Source organism: Delphinus delphis, chromosome 3 (assembly GCF_949987515.2).
Source record: "Delphinus delphis chromosome 3, mDelDel1.2, whole genome shotgun sequence".
NCBI classification, from domain to species: Eukaryota; Metazoa; Chordata; class Mammalia; order Artiodactyla; family Delphinidae; genus Delphinus; species Delphinus delphis.
The window spans coordinates 97,091,505-97,108,571 of NC_082685.1; the positions used below are offsets into that span (position 1 = coordinate 97,091,505).

The 17,067-nt window shown below is 37.8% G+C and overlaps 1 protein-coding gene across 1 annotated transcript in view; it reads left to right on the forward strand.

Moving 5' to 3' along the window:
- Nucleotides 1-17,067, forward strand: part of MCTP1 (multiple C2 and transmembrane domain containing 1) — a 546,887-nt gene that overhangs the window by 445,708 nt on the left and 84,112 nt on the right. Inside the window, exon 17 of the mRNA XM_060009153.1 lies at nucleotides 4,746-4,865. Coding sequence (XP_059865136.1) covers nucleotides 4,746-4,865 — 120 coding nt within the window. The remainder of the gene's footprint in view (nucleotides 1-4,745; nucleotides 4,866-17,067) is intronic.

Below are 17,067 nucleotides of genomic sequence, written 5' to 3' on the forward strand. Positions count from 1 at the left end.
TTGCAAATATTTTCTCCCATTCAGTAGACTGGCTTTTCATTTTGTCGATGATTTCCTTTGCTGTGCATAAGCTTTTTAGTTTGTTGAAGTCCTACTTGTTTATTTTGGCTTTTGTTGCCTTTGTTTTGGTAGTCAGATCCAAAAAATCATAGCCAAGATCAATGTCAAGGAGCTTATTGCCTATGTTTTCTTCTAGGAGTTTTATGGTTATAGATCTTACATTCAAGTCTTTAATCCATTTTGAGTTAATTTTTGTGTATGGTGTAAGACAGCCTAGTTTTATTCTTTTGCATGTGGCTGTCCAGTTTTCCCAGCACCATTTATTGAAGAAACTTTCCTTTCCCACAAGAAGAAAAAATTACAGGCCAGTATCCCTGGTGAACACAGATGAAAGAATTCTCAACAAAATATTAGCAAACTGAATTCAACAATACATTAAGAGGATCGTATACTATCATTAAGTGGGATTTATTCCAGGGATGCAAGGATGCTTCAATATCCACAAATCAATCAACAGGATATACAATATTAATAAAATGAAGGATAAAAATCATATGATCATCTCAGTAAATGCAGAAAAAACATTTGACAAAATTCAACATCCATTTACGATTAAACTCAACAAAGTGAGTATAGATGCAACATATCTCAGTATAACCAGGGCCATATATGATAAGTACACAGCTAACATCATACTCAATAGTAAAAAGCTGAAAGCTTTTCCTCTAAGGTCAGGAACAAGACAAGGATGCCCACTTTGCGACTTTATTTTACATAGTGTTGCATGTCCTAGTCAGAGTAATTAAGCAAGAAAAAGAAAGAAAAGTCATCCAAATTGGAAAGGAAAAAGTAAAACTGTCACTATTTGTAGATGACATGGTTTTTGTATATAGAAAACCCTAAAAACTCCACCAAAAAACTATTAGAACTAATAAATGAATTCAGTAAAGTTGCAGGATACAAAGTCAACATACAAAAATCTATTGCATTTCTATACACTAACAATGTACTATCAGAAAGAGACATTAAGAAAACAATCCCACTTACAGTTGCATCAAAAAGAATAAAATACTTAGTAATAAATTTAACCAAGAAAGTGAAATACCTATACACTAAAAACTACACGACAGTGATGAAAGAAATTGAAGACAAAAGTAAATGGAAACGTATTCCTTGCTGACAGATTGAAAGAATTACTATTATTAAAATGTCCATATTACCCACAGCCATGTACAGATTCAATGCAATCCCTATCAAAATTCCAACAATATTTTTCACAGCAATAAGCAATCCTAAAATTTGTATGAAACCACAAAAGACACCAATAGCCAAAGCAATCTTGAGAAAGAAGAGCAAAGCTGGAGGCATCATGCTCCCTGATTTCAAACTAAACTACAAAGCTATAGTAACCAAAACAGTATGGTATTGGCATAAAAACAGACACCTAGATTAATGGAACAGATTAGAGAGCCCATAAATAGGCTCATGCACATATGGTCAATTAATTTACAACAAAGTAGGCAAGAATATATCATGCTGTTTCTTTTTTGACCTTTTGAAATCTTCAATTAAATTTTGAGAAGAAAAATAAATGCTTTTGTATTTAGAGTTTATTCAAAGCTCTCTTGTTTGTTTGTTTTTTAAAGATATTTTCAAGAACAAGGGCTCTTTACTTAGTTATCCAAATATTAGATTCTTAAAGAGCACATAATGGGGAAGGAGACTATTTTTCCACTATGAGAATTCATAAAGCTAATGCAGTTTCTTTCTTTGTCTCTCTCTTCTATATCTTTTCCCATCCTGTGTTCTGGTGTTCATGTTGTTAGGGCATATTAAGACCATATGTATTCATAAGAAGTGTTCTGTCACTTCTGAGTGCTATATTTTAAGAAAGCTATTGATATATTGATTTGGATGTGGTAAGAGGATGTCCACAATGGAGAAGTGTCCAGAAACCATACCTTGTAACTGGTACTTTAAGCAACTAGTGTTGTTGAACCTAGAGAAGAAAAAGACATGATAGGTGGATTGATTACTTGCAGAATTATCATATGAAAAGTTTATTTGGTGCAATACCTGGCCTACAACTAACACTAATACATAAAGGAACAAGAAATTCACTCTGGGTAACACCAGGACTCTTAACACCAATGAGTGGCCATTACAAGGAGGAATATATTTGTTCAATAGGTTAAAAATCATTACAATTGGTGATATTTAGCAATGGAATAATCTGAGTCCCATCCATGAGACCAGAATACACTGAGTCAAGTGAATATTCTTGGAAAAGGCAACTATATAGGAAGGTCTAAGAGGAAAGATGGTTCATGACTGCATAGCCAGAATGGATAGACAATTTTTCGAGAAGTACTAAGGTACTTCTTCTACCTTATGTGCCTCAGGGAGAAATTCATTAGTGCTATCACAGGTTGTAATTCTGAATACATTTTCCAGATGTCACTTGGTTTTAAATAGTGGCTCTATAGGACTTTTACTAATGCAAATAATTAAGTAGACTTATGTTAAATGACTTGGGAACCCAGTATCCATTTATTCATTAATTCAGCAAATATATATTTATTGAGCACCTACTATGCCCCAAGCACCACTCTATGCTCTGGGGATAGAACAGTGAGCAAAAAGAAAAAAAAAATCCCTTCCTTTAAAGAGCTTATATTTTAATGATTGTCAAAATTTTACAAATAAATATGTAAAGAATTAATATGGATTCTAGCAAAAAATAATTTTCTCTTTTATATATGTTGATGTCTATCAAATTTGCCTTAAATCACTTCCTGAATAAAAAAATATATTTTTTAAATATACTTTAATAGAATAATCATAGCCATCAGTTATGATTTGTATCATCTTTAAATATATTGTATATATTTCAAAAATTAAACGGAAATATTTTCCTTTTCTAGAAATCTTTATACTTTTCTGGTGAAAGAGAAGATATGGCTCATGTTCCACACATTAACATATTTGAGATTTTTCTTATTCAGGAACTTGAATCTATGGTTACCATGTAATTCTGTACAAAATTCATTTCTTGGGTTACTAAACCATTATTTATGCTTTTTGGTGTCCATGTGGGTTATGAATATCAAAGAATTCAGTAAAATATACAGTCTTCAAAATTTAATATCACATTAAAAAAAATCCCTGATGGTACAGTAACATCATGAAGTCATTTTAAATATTAGAGAAAGGATGTTAGAGGAGACCAGATCTACAGATCTATGTTGAGAAATGAAAACACTGAGGGAGAGTGATTTTCTAAGGCCCAGAACCAGTCTTCTGGCCCGTGGGCCAGGGGTCCCTCTACCACTCCATACAGGTTCATTTTCTCTGCAGTTTGAATAGGCTGCGGGCTTGGCTGGGGTTTGTTAAGAAGGCTGCAAACAGCCCATGCTGCTGTGCCTGATGTGAGTGTTCTTAGGGCACTGCTCCTAACCCTTCTGATCTGTCAAAGGCAGGATGTTTGCATGACCCCAACCAGCTGGCTCAAATTCTCAATTATACTTTGGTTCAGCTAAAGCTTAGCAGGCAGATGACTTTCTAGTTTTCAGTATTAGAATATGTACTACCTGAGGACCTTAGTTAATAAATAGTTAACTTTCTCAATTTTGTAATGTATTGATATCATTTGCACAATACTTTTTTTGAGCACTTACTGAGTACCAAGCAGTGTGTTAAATCCTTAACACATTTCAACTGTTTAATTGTCACAGCCACCTCTCAGGTGGATACTCTTATCATCCCCATTTTACAGAAGAAGAAACTAAAGGGAGGATATATACCATGCCAGAGGTTATAGGACTAGTTAGCACCAAGGGTGGAATCTGGCTCTTAACTACCATCTGACTTAAATTACCTTAATTTGGCAGCAGGGGCCACAGACCCAGAGAATTTAGATGATCTGTGCAGGGTTATAAGAGACTGGTGGGGAATGGGGATGAGTCACAGTTTATAACCATTGCTGGTTATTTTATGATGCAGATGCTCTTAAAATGGTTCCTTCTGCCAGCCTAGGTGAGTTCTTAAACTTACATTCCTCATACAATTTTAAAAATCATTTATATACTTAGAGAAGTAGGTAGTTTTAAAAGATAATAAAGGTAGACATTTAAAATTTTCCTTTGACAAAGTTACTCCATTGTTTTAATAGCTGTTTGATTTCTATGGCAAGGCTGAATTCTTTACACTTGTTGGTAGCAGTTCTATTATTCATAATGTGAAATCTTGGGAGCTCTCTGGTGTAGACTTGGTATTTTCATCTGCCTATTATGCTTGTTACATTGTATTATCCAAGTGAGATTTAAAAATAGTTTCTGATATTAAATGGTGATTCATCCTTTATCATTAAGGCAGATAGGCCAGTTATTTCTGACAATGTGGTGAAGCTCATTTTGCTGCCTTTCTTTTTTAAAACTTTATTTTGTCCAACCTAACAATAATTTCACTGGAGGAGAAAAATTAAAATTGCCTCGTTGACAATGTAGTGATATCAGTTTTTCCTTCATAGAAATTAAACAAAGTAAAAATCTTAGTGACTTTCCAGGGGTCGGTTGTGCTTTTAGAAAAATGCCTAACAAGTTCTCAAGTTTTTGTTTTCAAGACAAATCTTTCTGTTCTGAAGCATTTAATTGTGTGCTTTTTTGAAGTGCAGTATGGATAAGAGAGTCCATTTAATGAAATTCAGAGTTGACTCATCTTTTTCTTCTTCCTTCTCTCTCCTCCAGCTCTTTCTCTTTGTTGTCTGGAACTTTGAGCTCTACATGATACCAATGGTTTTGTTGTTACTATTGACATGGAACTACTTCTTGATAATATCAGGGAAAGATAACAGGCAACGCGATACAGTAAGTCTCTACTTTCTCATTTGCATGTGTTTTTGTTCTTATTCCTAGTCTCTCCATCAAGATCAACATTGAATTCGGTTTTGCAAACCAGAAATTCTGTCTGTAAATACTCAAGTTTGGAGGAAAGTTTTATCAGTTCAAAACTAACAACTCTTTGGTCCTAACACAATAGAAAGTATTCACCTATTTCTAGCATTACTCATTTTGGTAGGAACTAAAATTGAGAGCACACCAAAGAATGAGTTATGATCTTTAGGTATAAGTCGGTTATTCCAAATGATTATTTCTTTTATGCTCCTTACTTGTTTTTATGTCTTAATGAATCCTGAGTTAAGACATAATATCACAAAATTATCTGTGGTCAGACCAAATGAATGTATTTTATTTAAGACAGTTCTCTGTGGTCTGTCATTGGAGGGAAGGAAGACTTGATGGTTGTTGGCCTAGAAAAGTGCATCAAGTACCTTAATTCAGTGTTCATTCACTGAACAATAACAAACACCCTTCTCTGTGTCAGGGGTGTATCAGGATACTGGCTCATGGATCAAGAGCTTTCAATTAACCTAAGGAAAGTTATATTGCACTCACTTGCCCTCTCGGCATTTTTGAACGTTTTTCAAATGTGTGAAACAACCTTTTCTCTCTCAGAGAGTTTTAGACTGAGAAGCAGAAGCTAGCCACATTAGAATCACGTTTGTTACTCTCCCACCAGTCTTCATTCCCCTTAGGCTATCTCAGTCACTACGCCCCTAGCAAACATACAGCTTGAAATACTTTCCCATATGTAAATAAATGGGAGGGGAATGTCTTACGCACATAGAACATTTGCAATTTTATAATTCTGTAGACAGCTGTTGAGGATAATTTAAGGGTTTGTCACACATAAGGATCTCTTTGGCAGGTATTTGTCCACATCAGATTACACTGATTTTTTTTTTTGCCATTAGGCCTCCATTTGATTGATAATCAGGACTTTGGCCAACTATTGTGCCCATAATGACGCAGGAAACAGAGTTATTTGACCATAAGTTTAGTAGTAGTATATAATACTTTGTTATAATAGCATCATAATGATTGCACATATACATATGACATAAAAGAATTTTCTTTTTAAATAACTTAAGCAAAATATCCTTTAAATGGTTACACAAGCAAAATAGACTTCTTCAAAATAATTTTCTTTATCATCAAAATAAAAGAAAAATCCAGATGCACAACCACCAAGTACCATGGCAAGGTTGCCAACAACGCACCACGTTTATTTCCCTATGTTATTTGATATATTTCTGTCTCTCTCATGAGATTATACATTTGAGGTAGGGAACTGTTCATCTCTGTACTTGCCGCCGTCTCTAGCACGTGTTTTGCAAATTAGAGGTGTTCAGACATTTTTTTGTAAAGTTTAGCAAACCAAACATGCGATTGCTATTAGAGATTTTAATGGTTAGGCAGCATCAACATACAAGGCATTGTTATTATTATTGGCAAGGATTTATGGATATATATTTAACTTGCACACTGACAGACAAGCCCCAAATGCCATAAGCCTTGGTGTCATGAGGACTAATAGGCACTTTTTTCAATTAATCCAGGATGTTTTCTTTAAGAAGATAGGACTCTCTGAGCCAAGTCCTTTTTGTCCCATTTATTTCCAGGAGGTTGTCGAGAGAGAAGAAAATCTACTTTTTAAAAAAAAAATTAATTTAATTTATTTATTTTTTATACAGCAGGTTCTTATTAGTTATCTATTTTATACATATTAGTGTATATATGTCAATCCCAATCTCCCAATTCATCCCACAAAACTCTACTTTTCATTCAGTTGCGTTGAGACAAATCTGCAAATAAGAATGTTTGCCAAAAAGTGGTAATTTAGTTTCAGGTTCTTAATCCTATGAGGGGGCTTATCGTCAATATTTAGTCATTGGTTTGAGTATTCTTAGTAAAAAATTCTGAAACTATAGACTTTGCTTGTTATTTTCTTCAGAATATACCTGCCTTGGCTGGAAAGGTCCACTTTTAGAGGAAACATAATAATATATAATGTATCCCCTTGTACTTAAAATTCTCTGAGAATTTTTATAAGCCTATTGAAAAGTTAACATATTATGTAAATTTTTCTACTGCCCTTTTCCCCCAAATATATAACTCTGATATAGTACTTACAAATCCTTCCTTGTGGGCATATCTCTGACTGAATCCCCCTTTTAGCCATGGACAATATTTTATTCTCCAACACAGGACACTATGAAACATGCTACAGTCTAACTTTCATGGAATGCCAACTACACCCCATAACTCCCAGTGATTGCCTTTTATTTGCCCAAAACACACATATCCACATATTCTGTTCTTTCCAGGCACCAGAGCAGCAATCACAACGCTTCATTCAGCTTCTCATTCACTGGCTCAGCTGAGACCTTACGTAACTCTTAAATCCAATTTGTCTAATTACGTGTTTTCTGCCATACCCAGCTGTGCATTTGAAATGGTTGCTCCTTTTGAAAAGAAACCTGGGTTATACTTTGCTGGTTATAGATTGCACACACACACACACACACATATATTCACAAGCACATATATGTAAATTAAGAGAAGTGTTTGGAGGGGTTGCTATGCAGTGCCTGACTACTTATCTACCGCGTAGTAGATAGCCCTGGAAGAATGGTACTTTGCCCTAAGTCCTTATTGGTGTCCCCAAAACAATGCAGAATTTTTCAGCATGTGTGAAAACTTTAGGGAATCTCTGAAGAGCATTAATCACACCATTGGCTGATTCCAAATCAGGAAACTTTCTGTTTCAGGAAAAACAGGGGGCGTGGGAGGGCGGTGGATATTCTGTCGCACACAAAAAATCATCTGTACATTATTCAGCTGAGAAAATTCAATTAGGATGAAAATTATAAAAGAAAAACAAATCAAAATAAACTTCAGGTTTGTGTAGCAAAAGAAAAAAGAAAATAATATTTCCATGGCATAAGAAGTTATAAGAGAAAAGGAAATAAATACTGTAAAAGATAAAAAGTACATAGTTGGGTAAAAATTCTGTCTTCAAAACATTGGTGGATAGTTGAGATTAATACTAAAATAGGAAAGGATTTCTTTGTCTGTTTATTGTTTATTAAGGAGACCATTTCCTTTTTGGAGACTTAAAGATCACAGGAACTGAAACCCCCAACCTTTTCCCCACCATGGTGCCTGTTCTAGTTTAATGGAAAAAATGAGATGTAATCCTTGCCAAGTAAGTTTTGCTGCATATAATGAGCTGAACCCGTTGAGGACAGGATAAGGGAACAGCCGTTCCTGCATCTAATGCTGTAGACTTAGAGATGCACATGAGAAAGAGGTGTGGTTAGCGATGGTATTTCACCTCTGCTGTTTCTCAGTCAGACTTGTTAAAAATAAGCAATTCTAGATCTAAATCTATCTCTACTTGGACCATGACATTAAAATTTATAGCATAAGAATTGTTAGACTTTTCCAGAGAAAACTGTTTAATACAAACTTCATTCAGAAATGTCTGTGGCATGAATGTCATACTTCTCTTCGTTTAAGCCGTCACTCCAGAACCAGGGGAAAATCACCCCTGCACTGCCCATTGGGCTCGTACCAACTATCCACATTACAGTTACTATAAACTGAGATTTTGTAAGAGTAGATGCCAGGAAGTGATCTTTACTTTGGAGTTAAAAATTTTCGAATCCTCATTACACCCTGGGCACTGTGTTACGCACTTTCTTTTATCATGTCATTTAGTTTTCCCCCAGGAGAGAGAAGATGATTGTGTCAGCCCAGCCCATGTGTTAGGGCCTCCTAAATCAGGTGACCGCCTGTTCTCTTCTCTGTGACAAGGAAGGGAACATACGTGGAAGAAGCATGGCTACAAGAGCCCTTCCTTGAGAGAGGGGAAATCAAATCTCAGAGGATGAAAGAAACAGGTTGGCCAAAGAAACCAGAGCTCTATTATACTCACTGAGACAGGTATCATCATTACTACTTCACATACAGGGAAACAGGGTAGAGAGGTTAAATGGTTCCAAAGGCACACAGTTAGTTAGAAAGTGGCAGAGTGGGTGTTAGAATCTGTCAGTCTTTCTGAAGTTTGCACTCCTTATCACACCACTCAACTACATTTCCTCTTGAGGCTATATTTTGGTCCATCCCAGGTCTCCCTGGGTACCTTTTGAGCACGTTTCTCCTTTAAGCTTCAGAATGGTCAGTAGTACTAACTCTATCTTTAAGCAAACAGATTGTTGGAAAACCCTCATTTTCCCCACTCCACCCCCATGTCCTCCTCACCTCTCATTCAGGAAAATGGAGCAACTTGAATGTATCAGGTATCCTGCTAAGCCTTTTAGAGACATAGTCTCCTTTAATTCTTCATAATAATTTTTTTAAATTATTATTTTTAACATCTTTACTGGAGTATAATTGCTTTACAGTGCTGTGTTAGTTTCTGCTTTACTTCATAATAATTATATCAAGTAAATGATTCTAAAGGTTTTATCCTCATTTTACAAAAGAGGAAATTCAGAATCAAAGAGAATGATGAATAACAAACTCCATAGAGTGAGTGGGGTGCAAACCCAGCTCTGCCCTATTCTGAAGCCTCAGGGTATTTCTGTGGTACACGTTTGGGCATGCCTTTACCAAGGGATCCATTTTCTAACTGTTTGGAGCTTTACCTGGAATCCCAGGTATCCCCAGATTCCTTCCTGTGAGGTACCTGGTGACCTCTCAAGAATGGGTACTGATCACCTGCTTGATCCCAGGTGACCTCGTTCATTTCAAAAAACATCCATGACCGGGAGGACTACCTTCCATCCACCCAGGTGAGCATGGAAGAGTAAATCAAAGCTAAAAATCCTTCACATTAGTGAAGAAAATCTTTGAATATCTTTGACATTCAAAAATTCTTCAAGCAGTGCTTTTTAATTACATTTTAAAAGAGCATTCACTTTTACTGTCATGATATGCCTCCCACTTAACAATCTTAGTTGCCTAATCAATGGAGGCATTAAAAGACTGAAGAGTAGGCTAGATCAATGAAATCATTCTCTGACTCATGCTCTCACTGTGATACCAATTGAGCCCAAATCTGTCTGCTAAAATACTTTAGGAAATACTGAAATGTTTTGTTAGTTCCCTCACATGGCAAAGCCCTCCATGCTTCTTTTCCCCTTTAGAATAGCACTGACTATATTTGTTATTGTTGGGACTATTCCACTTAGGCCCAGAACATTGATGTCTAGAAATAAAGCTTGTAAGGAGAGAATTTCCTTGGCCACCATAAATGCTGTTGATTGGAGGGCTTCCCTGGTGGCACAGAGGTTGAGAGTCCGCCTGCCGATGCAGGGGACACGGGTTCGTGCCCCGGTCCGGGCAGATCCCACGTGCCACGGAGCAGCCGGGCCCGTGAGCCATGGCCGCTGAGCCTGCGCGTCCAGAGCCTGTGCTCCGCAACGGGAGAGGCCACAACAGTGAGAGGCCCGCGTACCGCAAAAAAAAAAAAAAAAAAAAAAAAATGCTGTTGATTGGACAATTTAGGATCATCCACCAAAGAAACATCTGTTTGTTTGACCTGATTTCCTGTAAATCAAACTCATTTATTATTTTCTCAGCCAGTACTGTCAGTTCCAAAGAAGTCGTCCTGGTGGAATATTTGAATAAGTAGACTATTGAGTAAGTGAAATTATTCCTAACAGGATCTGGAAAGACTGGCCAAAGCTGAGCTGAGAGGAGCGGACTCCATGCGAAAAGCACTTTTGGTGCGTGGTCAGACTCCTGACACTTCAATAAGGGCTTTATCGTTCACAGAAAGTAGCGTAGATCAGAGCCTCCTGAGTTTGCATCTCAGTACCAAAAAAGACCATGTACTTGCTCTTAACAGAAGCAGCACTGAGTCATACAGCCTGTAAACACATCTAAAAATTGATGATCACTCTTTTCTTTTTCCTGCTTATTTCAACAAATTTTCTCAAATTTTTAATAAGGTCACCAGCTTGCAAAAATGTGAGGAAGACCATGAAAAAAACCAGACCTTTATTTTTCCAACACGATCACAAGCATAAAGAGGTAGAAACCAACAGCCAATCAGATGTCAGTAGAAAATTTCATCCCTTGTGACCCTCTCAAATCTGTTCAACCACTTAGATGTGCCAGATTATTACTCAGTCTACAGACTGGTGCCCTGTACCCTGATGACCATCACCTCATCAGGCTCTGGACATACCCCAACAGGACTTCCACATTTTTCCACTCTCCTCAAGTGCCCCACTCCCACCACCATGCTACATTCCCTCTCTCTCAGGTGACCAAGGCCTTCTGCGTTGCAAATTTTCCTCGAGCTCCAACCCCTGAAGCCCTCTGAATTTGTTCCCAGTTTAGGGTTGCCAGATTTAGCAAGGAAAAATACAGATGCCCAGTTAAATTAGGATTTCAGATAAACAAAAGGAGATATTTATATAAAAATAATATTCATTATTTATCTAAACTCCAATTTAACTGGATGTCTTGTATTTTTCTGGCAACTTTCCCCCAAATCACAGCTTGTATTCTTACCTCAACACTAGTAGGAAGGTGATAGTTCTGAAACAAAATGCTGATTTTTTTCCCCCTGCTACTTTTGTCTTTCTGTAATATCTTCGAGCATGGCATAGAAGATTCCTCATGTGTATGCCCCACCCAAACCATATAGCTTCAGCTTTATCTCCCCTGTATTCCAGCAGGATTGTTCGTTTGTGTGTTTTTTGGTTTTGAGAATGGAATGTTTAATGAGCAAAAGGTGGAGATGGTGGGCAGAAGGGGGGAGGTACAGAAATGAACCAGACAGTGCCCCATTCTCTTTTGTCATCTCTTTCACCCAGAAAGCAACCATTCACCACTTGGGAGAGCAGGAAAACAAAGCTCAGAGAGCTTATGCCACTTGCAAAGGCTCACACAGCACAGTGGGACTGGAACCCACGTCCAGCTGGTTCCCAGGCCTGTGTTCTCTGCCTCTCCTCCAATGCACCCATTCCATAGGCCCAGGGTGGGCAAAGACTTGGTCCACATAACACAACAGAAAACAAAGAAGGAAGCAATGATGCTTCTCTCTTTGTATATTTGGGGAAACTGAGGTCTAGGATAAGGCAGTAACCTCTGCACTGGCAGTGAGTTTGTGTAGGTGGTGCTGTGTGGGACAGACGTGGTGACCCAGGGAAGGGCAGTGCAGGCCTGGTCTTGAACTTAGTGGAGGTGCTCGTGCTGTGCCTGGAAGCCGCATGGGCACCAGAACAGATGTGCAGCGGGCCATCTGGCACGATGTGTGGCACTGTGCCAGGACAGGTGGCTGGAGCGCTTGAAGTCCTTGCTGCAGGTGCCAAACATCGAAGGGGTTGAGCTCAGAAGGCCTGCCCACAAAGAGGTGGGCACACTCCCTTGCGAGGGCCTGGCTCTCCTGGGGCACCTTGCTCTGGGATGAGCTGCACCGTGAACTTGGAGGAGACCCTGTGGGTGTTGATGAGCAGATGGGAGCCTAGGTGTGTGCAGGTCAAGGCCCCGCAGTGGAGGAGGAGGTCAAGTAGTGGTCTTCTGCCATGGAGGAAGGGGAGCTTTGACGGATGGGGTTTTGACATAGTCTTGACAGAGGAGGACCCAGGGTGGCTGGGACAGCTATGGCGGCAGCAGCAGTATGTGGAGCCGAGCGTATTTGTAGTTTCCCAAATAGTCAATACACTCTCTCTATAGCTTTTACTCTTTTCTTAAAAAAAAAAATATGTTTGCAAATATACGGTGTAGTTCTTGCTTGTCATATATATTTTATTTTTTACGAAAATTGGATCACATTAAAGGTACTGTTAGCATACCTACTTTGAGTTGCCCTCAAATTACTGGGAAACAACATGCTTTTTAATGACTGAATAATTTCCACCATATGAATACTTTATTTTTTCTCAATTAAACACTCATTTTAGAAATGTTTGTTTCCAGTGTTTATGCCATCTCAAAGAATGTTGCAAAGAAACATCCTAAACAGATCTCTGAGCAGGTTGTCGGTAATGTCTTTTGATCAAGTCCTTGAAGGGGAATTTCTGGGTCAGAGTGTATGCATTTTGAATATTCTTGGTAGTCAATACTGACTTGCCACCCATTAAGGTTTTAATATTTTATATCTATATGCCTGGGTAACCACCAGTTATCTTCATCATTTCTCCTGGCGAGCCATCTCTGACCTCCTGCCCATTCTCACCCACCCCTACGCCTACCAACCCATCTCTACCATCATATACTCCAAGAGCTTAAGTGAACCCTCCCCTCTCAGTTCCCATATCCCCCTAGCTGTATTATAATAAAAAGCTCACTGGGGGTCTTCTTCACCTGCCCCAGACTGTTCTAACTGTATCTTCCATCTGTGTATCTAATCCCAGCACAGAACAAGATGTCTCAGATATAGCAGCACAGTAGTTGCTCAAAAAATGTTTAATGAATGAATACTAAGTATGTTAATCTGATCCTTTTTCCACATCAAAAATTGTCTAATTTTCATTCAACAAAAATGTATTGAACGTTTGCAGGCACTGTGCTAGCTGTTGTCCAAAGATGATTAAGACCTGGTCCCAGTAAATCTATTATACTTCAATACAAATAAAAGAAAGGGAGAGAGAGAAAAGAAGGAGAGAAAAAAAGACCTGGTCCTTGCCCATGACAGTTTGTGGTCTAGTGAGGGAAACAAACAACTAAGTGGAATACGTGGGTATAATAGGTGCAGTGATGGAGGTCTATATATGAAATGCAGAGCATGTGGCCAAAAAACATTTAGATCCTCCCAGATATGTGTGCGTGTGCTGCACATATAAAGAAAGAGGGTCTACCTATCTGTGGCCACAGCTCTATTCCACCCTTCCGTCTGTCCCTTCACTCAGTAACTCCATGTTTGCCTTTAATACTGCAGTGTGTTGTCTATCTTTTTGCTCTATCCTCAAACTGCAGCTCAACTTCAGATGGGAAGATGAGTGTTACCTGTACGTGACATGTCAATTCACATAGAGAAAGATGTAAAGGAAAACAGTTCTATTTTTAAAAGTCAATATACTAAAGAGCCGCCTGTCTAGAAGGCAGACTTCTTTTGCTTTAGATCTATTAGGACTCAGGAGAGATACTTAGAGTTTAAAGTTAGTGGTAGTTGCTGCAGAGGACGCTTATAGTTACTCTCATACTGCAGCCCTCACCATCTTCCTGAATCTCTCCCACCTTGCTCAGATTCCCCAAAGATACATATGAGAATGTAACAAGGTAAAGAGATATTCTTCATTCCTATAGAGGATTTCTGCCCTGAAACCCAGCTCTTTTTCCACCAAATGAATTGTCTTGGCAGCCTTGAAGGAAACCTGAAGATCTTGCCCCCATAAATGGCTGAATTTCTCTTATTTGAACCCCAATTGACTCCTGGATCCCCAGGAACTCATTTGAAAACCAGCTTCCTAAACTCTCCTCGAAGTCTCCCATGGATCCAAAGAATTCACCATCTCAATGGTTTTCCAAAGGGTCCAACCCAAGCATCTACCCATTTGTCAACCAAATAGTTTTATTATTTCTGTTCCCTTTCCAAAAGGTCTGCCTCCACAATTTTGTCATTTCTGTCATTGAAGAGTGGGACTTAGGAGAGGAGAAAAAGGGATATCCATGGTTTGGGTCTCATTTCTCAGGGTGGATGTGTTTTCCCACCTATTTCTAGTGATGATCTGGTGGTTCTTTCTAAATGATTTTACACCCTCCTCTTGGTAGATAGCCAAAACTCCTTGACACATTATGGTGAGGGAGATAGCATGTAGGACCAACAGAAGCACCTTCTGGCCGACTCGTGATCCCAGGACTAGTTTGCATCATGCCCCGGGTGGTGGGGTGGTGTTAGCTGGAGGTTTCATACAATATTTGTGGAGACTTACTGTCCCTAGTCCAGAAAGGGGACAAGAAATGGCAAGACTTCAATTAACAAACTAAAAATAGAAACCAAGTGATATGTCTTTATCTGCTTGTGGAAGAAGTTTATAAATCAGAACCATTGTTGGGAGTCCAATAAACCCGAGAGTTTTTTATTCATGTTTTTTAGTGTTCCATGAGTTAAATTTATTAAGAACATGTAATTTTAAAGCCTTTCTGTACATGGAACTGGAGTAGTATGTGCAGGTAACCAAACTAAAATATGCCTTCAAGGGCATTTTCTTTCATGTATTATTGAATTTACTTCATCGTTCAAGAAAACGAAAATAGTCATGATACCATATCACTTATTTTTTAAACAATAACAATATTCTGGTAACATGCTTAAATGAGAGACAGTTCACCTAAACAAAGTTTCCAGATATGTTACACTCCCATGGGCAACAGCAGAAACATCTTAAAAATGAGTGTTGCCACTACCACTTTACAGTTGGTAGAGGTTAAGAGTCCAAACTTTGAAATTACAAAGACCTGGCATTAAATTTCAGACCTTCTACTTGTTAGCTGTATGAATTTATTCATTTCCCTAAGCCTCAGTTTCCTCACCAGTAAAATGGGGATAATACCTACCCTTGTTGAGGTCTTGTGAGGATTAAAGAGACAGCACACTGTGTTAAGCATATAGTGAGTGCTCAGTAAATGATAATTAGGCACGTGATTATGTATAAAACAGGGCAAACCAGTGGGGGTAAAATGGGTGTCTAAACATAGTAGCAGTAACCACCTCTCTTAAACAGTTCACTTGTAAGAACTATTGAAGAGAGTGGTTTTCCATGGCCATTAGTCCTTCTTGGTTTTGAACTTGTAGACAAAGATAGTAAAATTGCCACAGAAAGATTTCCTGTGTCTGTAATCCCCCTGCTATACATATGGAAGTCCCACAAAATGAAAACTACATTTTTATCAACAAAAAAAGCTGACAAAGAAATTTGAACGATCCTCTACGGATTAAAGCTTCTTGAAAACTGAAATTTATAGAAATACCCAAAATGTATGCCATTTTACAGATCATATCCATAGATATTTGGAAGAAACGTTTTTCTTGATGATCGTAATACAAATCTCCACCATGCACAGGACATAAAGACAAAGGCCAGCAGCACCATGAGCAGAGAACAGGGCATTTCCTTCCCTGAGACCATCACTGAGTCCATAGCAAAATACTCTTTCCTAACAGCTTCACTCTGGGTGTCGACTAAGAGAAGGAGAAAGGTAAACCTACTAGCATGCCAGGCCTGGGCACAGGGACTAATTTTAATAAATCAGAATAGAACATAAAAATGTCAACTTAATCAAGCATTTAAATTTTATTAATGAAGCCTAATTTTTATGAGTGCAAATAATCACCGAAGCTGGACAAATTTGTTCTCAATTGCATCAGAAACATAATTTTAATATTTAATGGACTGATGAATTTAAATGGAGAATTATCTTTATGAAACATGCTCCTCATAATTTGCCATTAAATGAGAAATTTTTAAAAAATCAACATAAATCTTACATAAAGGTTATTTGACTAAATGTTGGAACTATAAATATTATAAATACATTATGCACTAATTTAGCAATCACACAGTACACTACGTAAAGCTGAAATGATAAGGGGACCAGGCAAGCTTTTCCTAGAATATAGAGCTCTTGTGTTATATTGTGGGAAGCTCATGATAAAATGGATACAGAGGTTTTGTGTGAGGTTTCCTGAACATCCTTTTCATGCAGGCTTTTGTGCTACAATTCACCATTCACCACACACATTCTTTCCAGTTCCAATGTAGGTCTAAACCCACATAGGCTGTCTTTTGGGAGGTGATTATTCTTTACAAAAAAGGTAAAAAATATTTTATCATTATTATTTATAGAAAAGAAATACAAGGAAAAAACTGAAGTTTTCTATGATTTTTTGACATTCAAAATCTGCTCCATTTTTAAAGTTAAACTTTCTGACATAATGTTCTCAGGCCTCAAAATATTCTAGGCACAAGGGAAAAAAAAGAAGAAGAAAAATCAAATTAGCATCAGAATATTTTTCTCTTCACATGTCCACCTATTCTTCTCACCCCCTCTACTACTCCCAATTACATTGCTTAAAATAGGCAGTAGCAGTGAATTTTTGTAAAAAGTACATCAAACCTAACAGAGCAATATGGTTCAAAAGTTTGCTCATATTAATCTCCAAGATTAGTGTTTTTTTTGTTTTCAAATTCTATTCTTTAAAAGTACC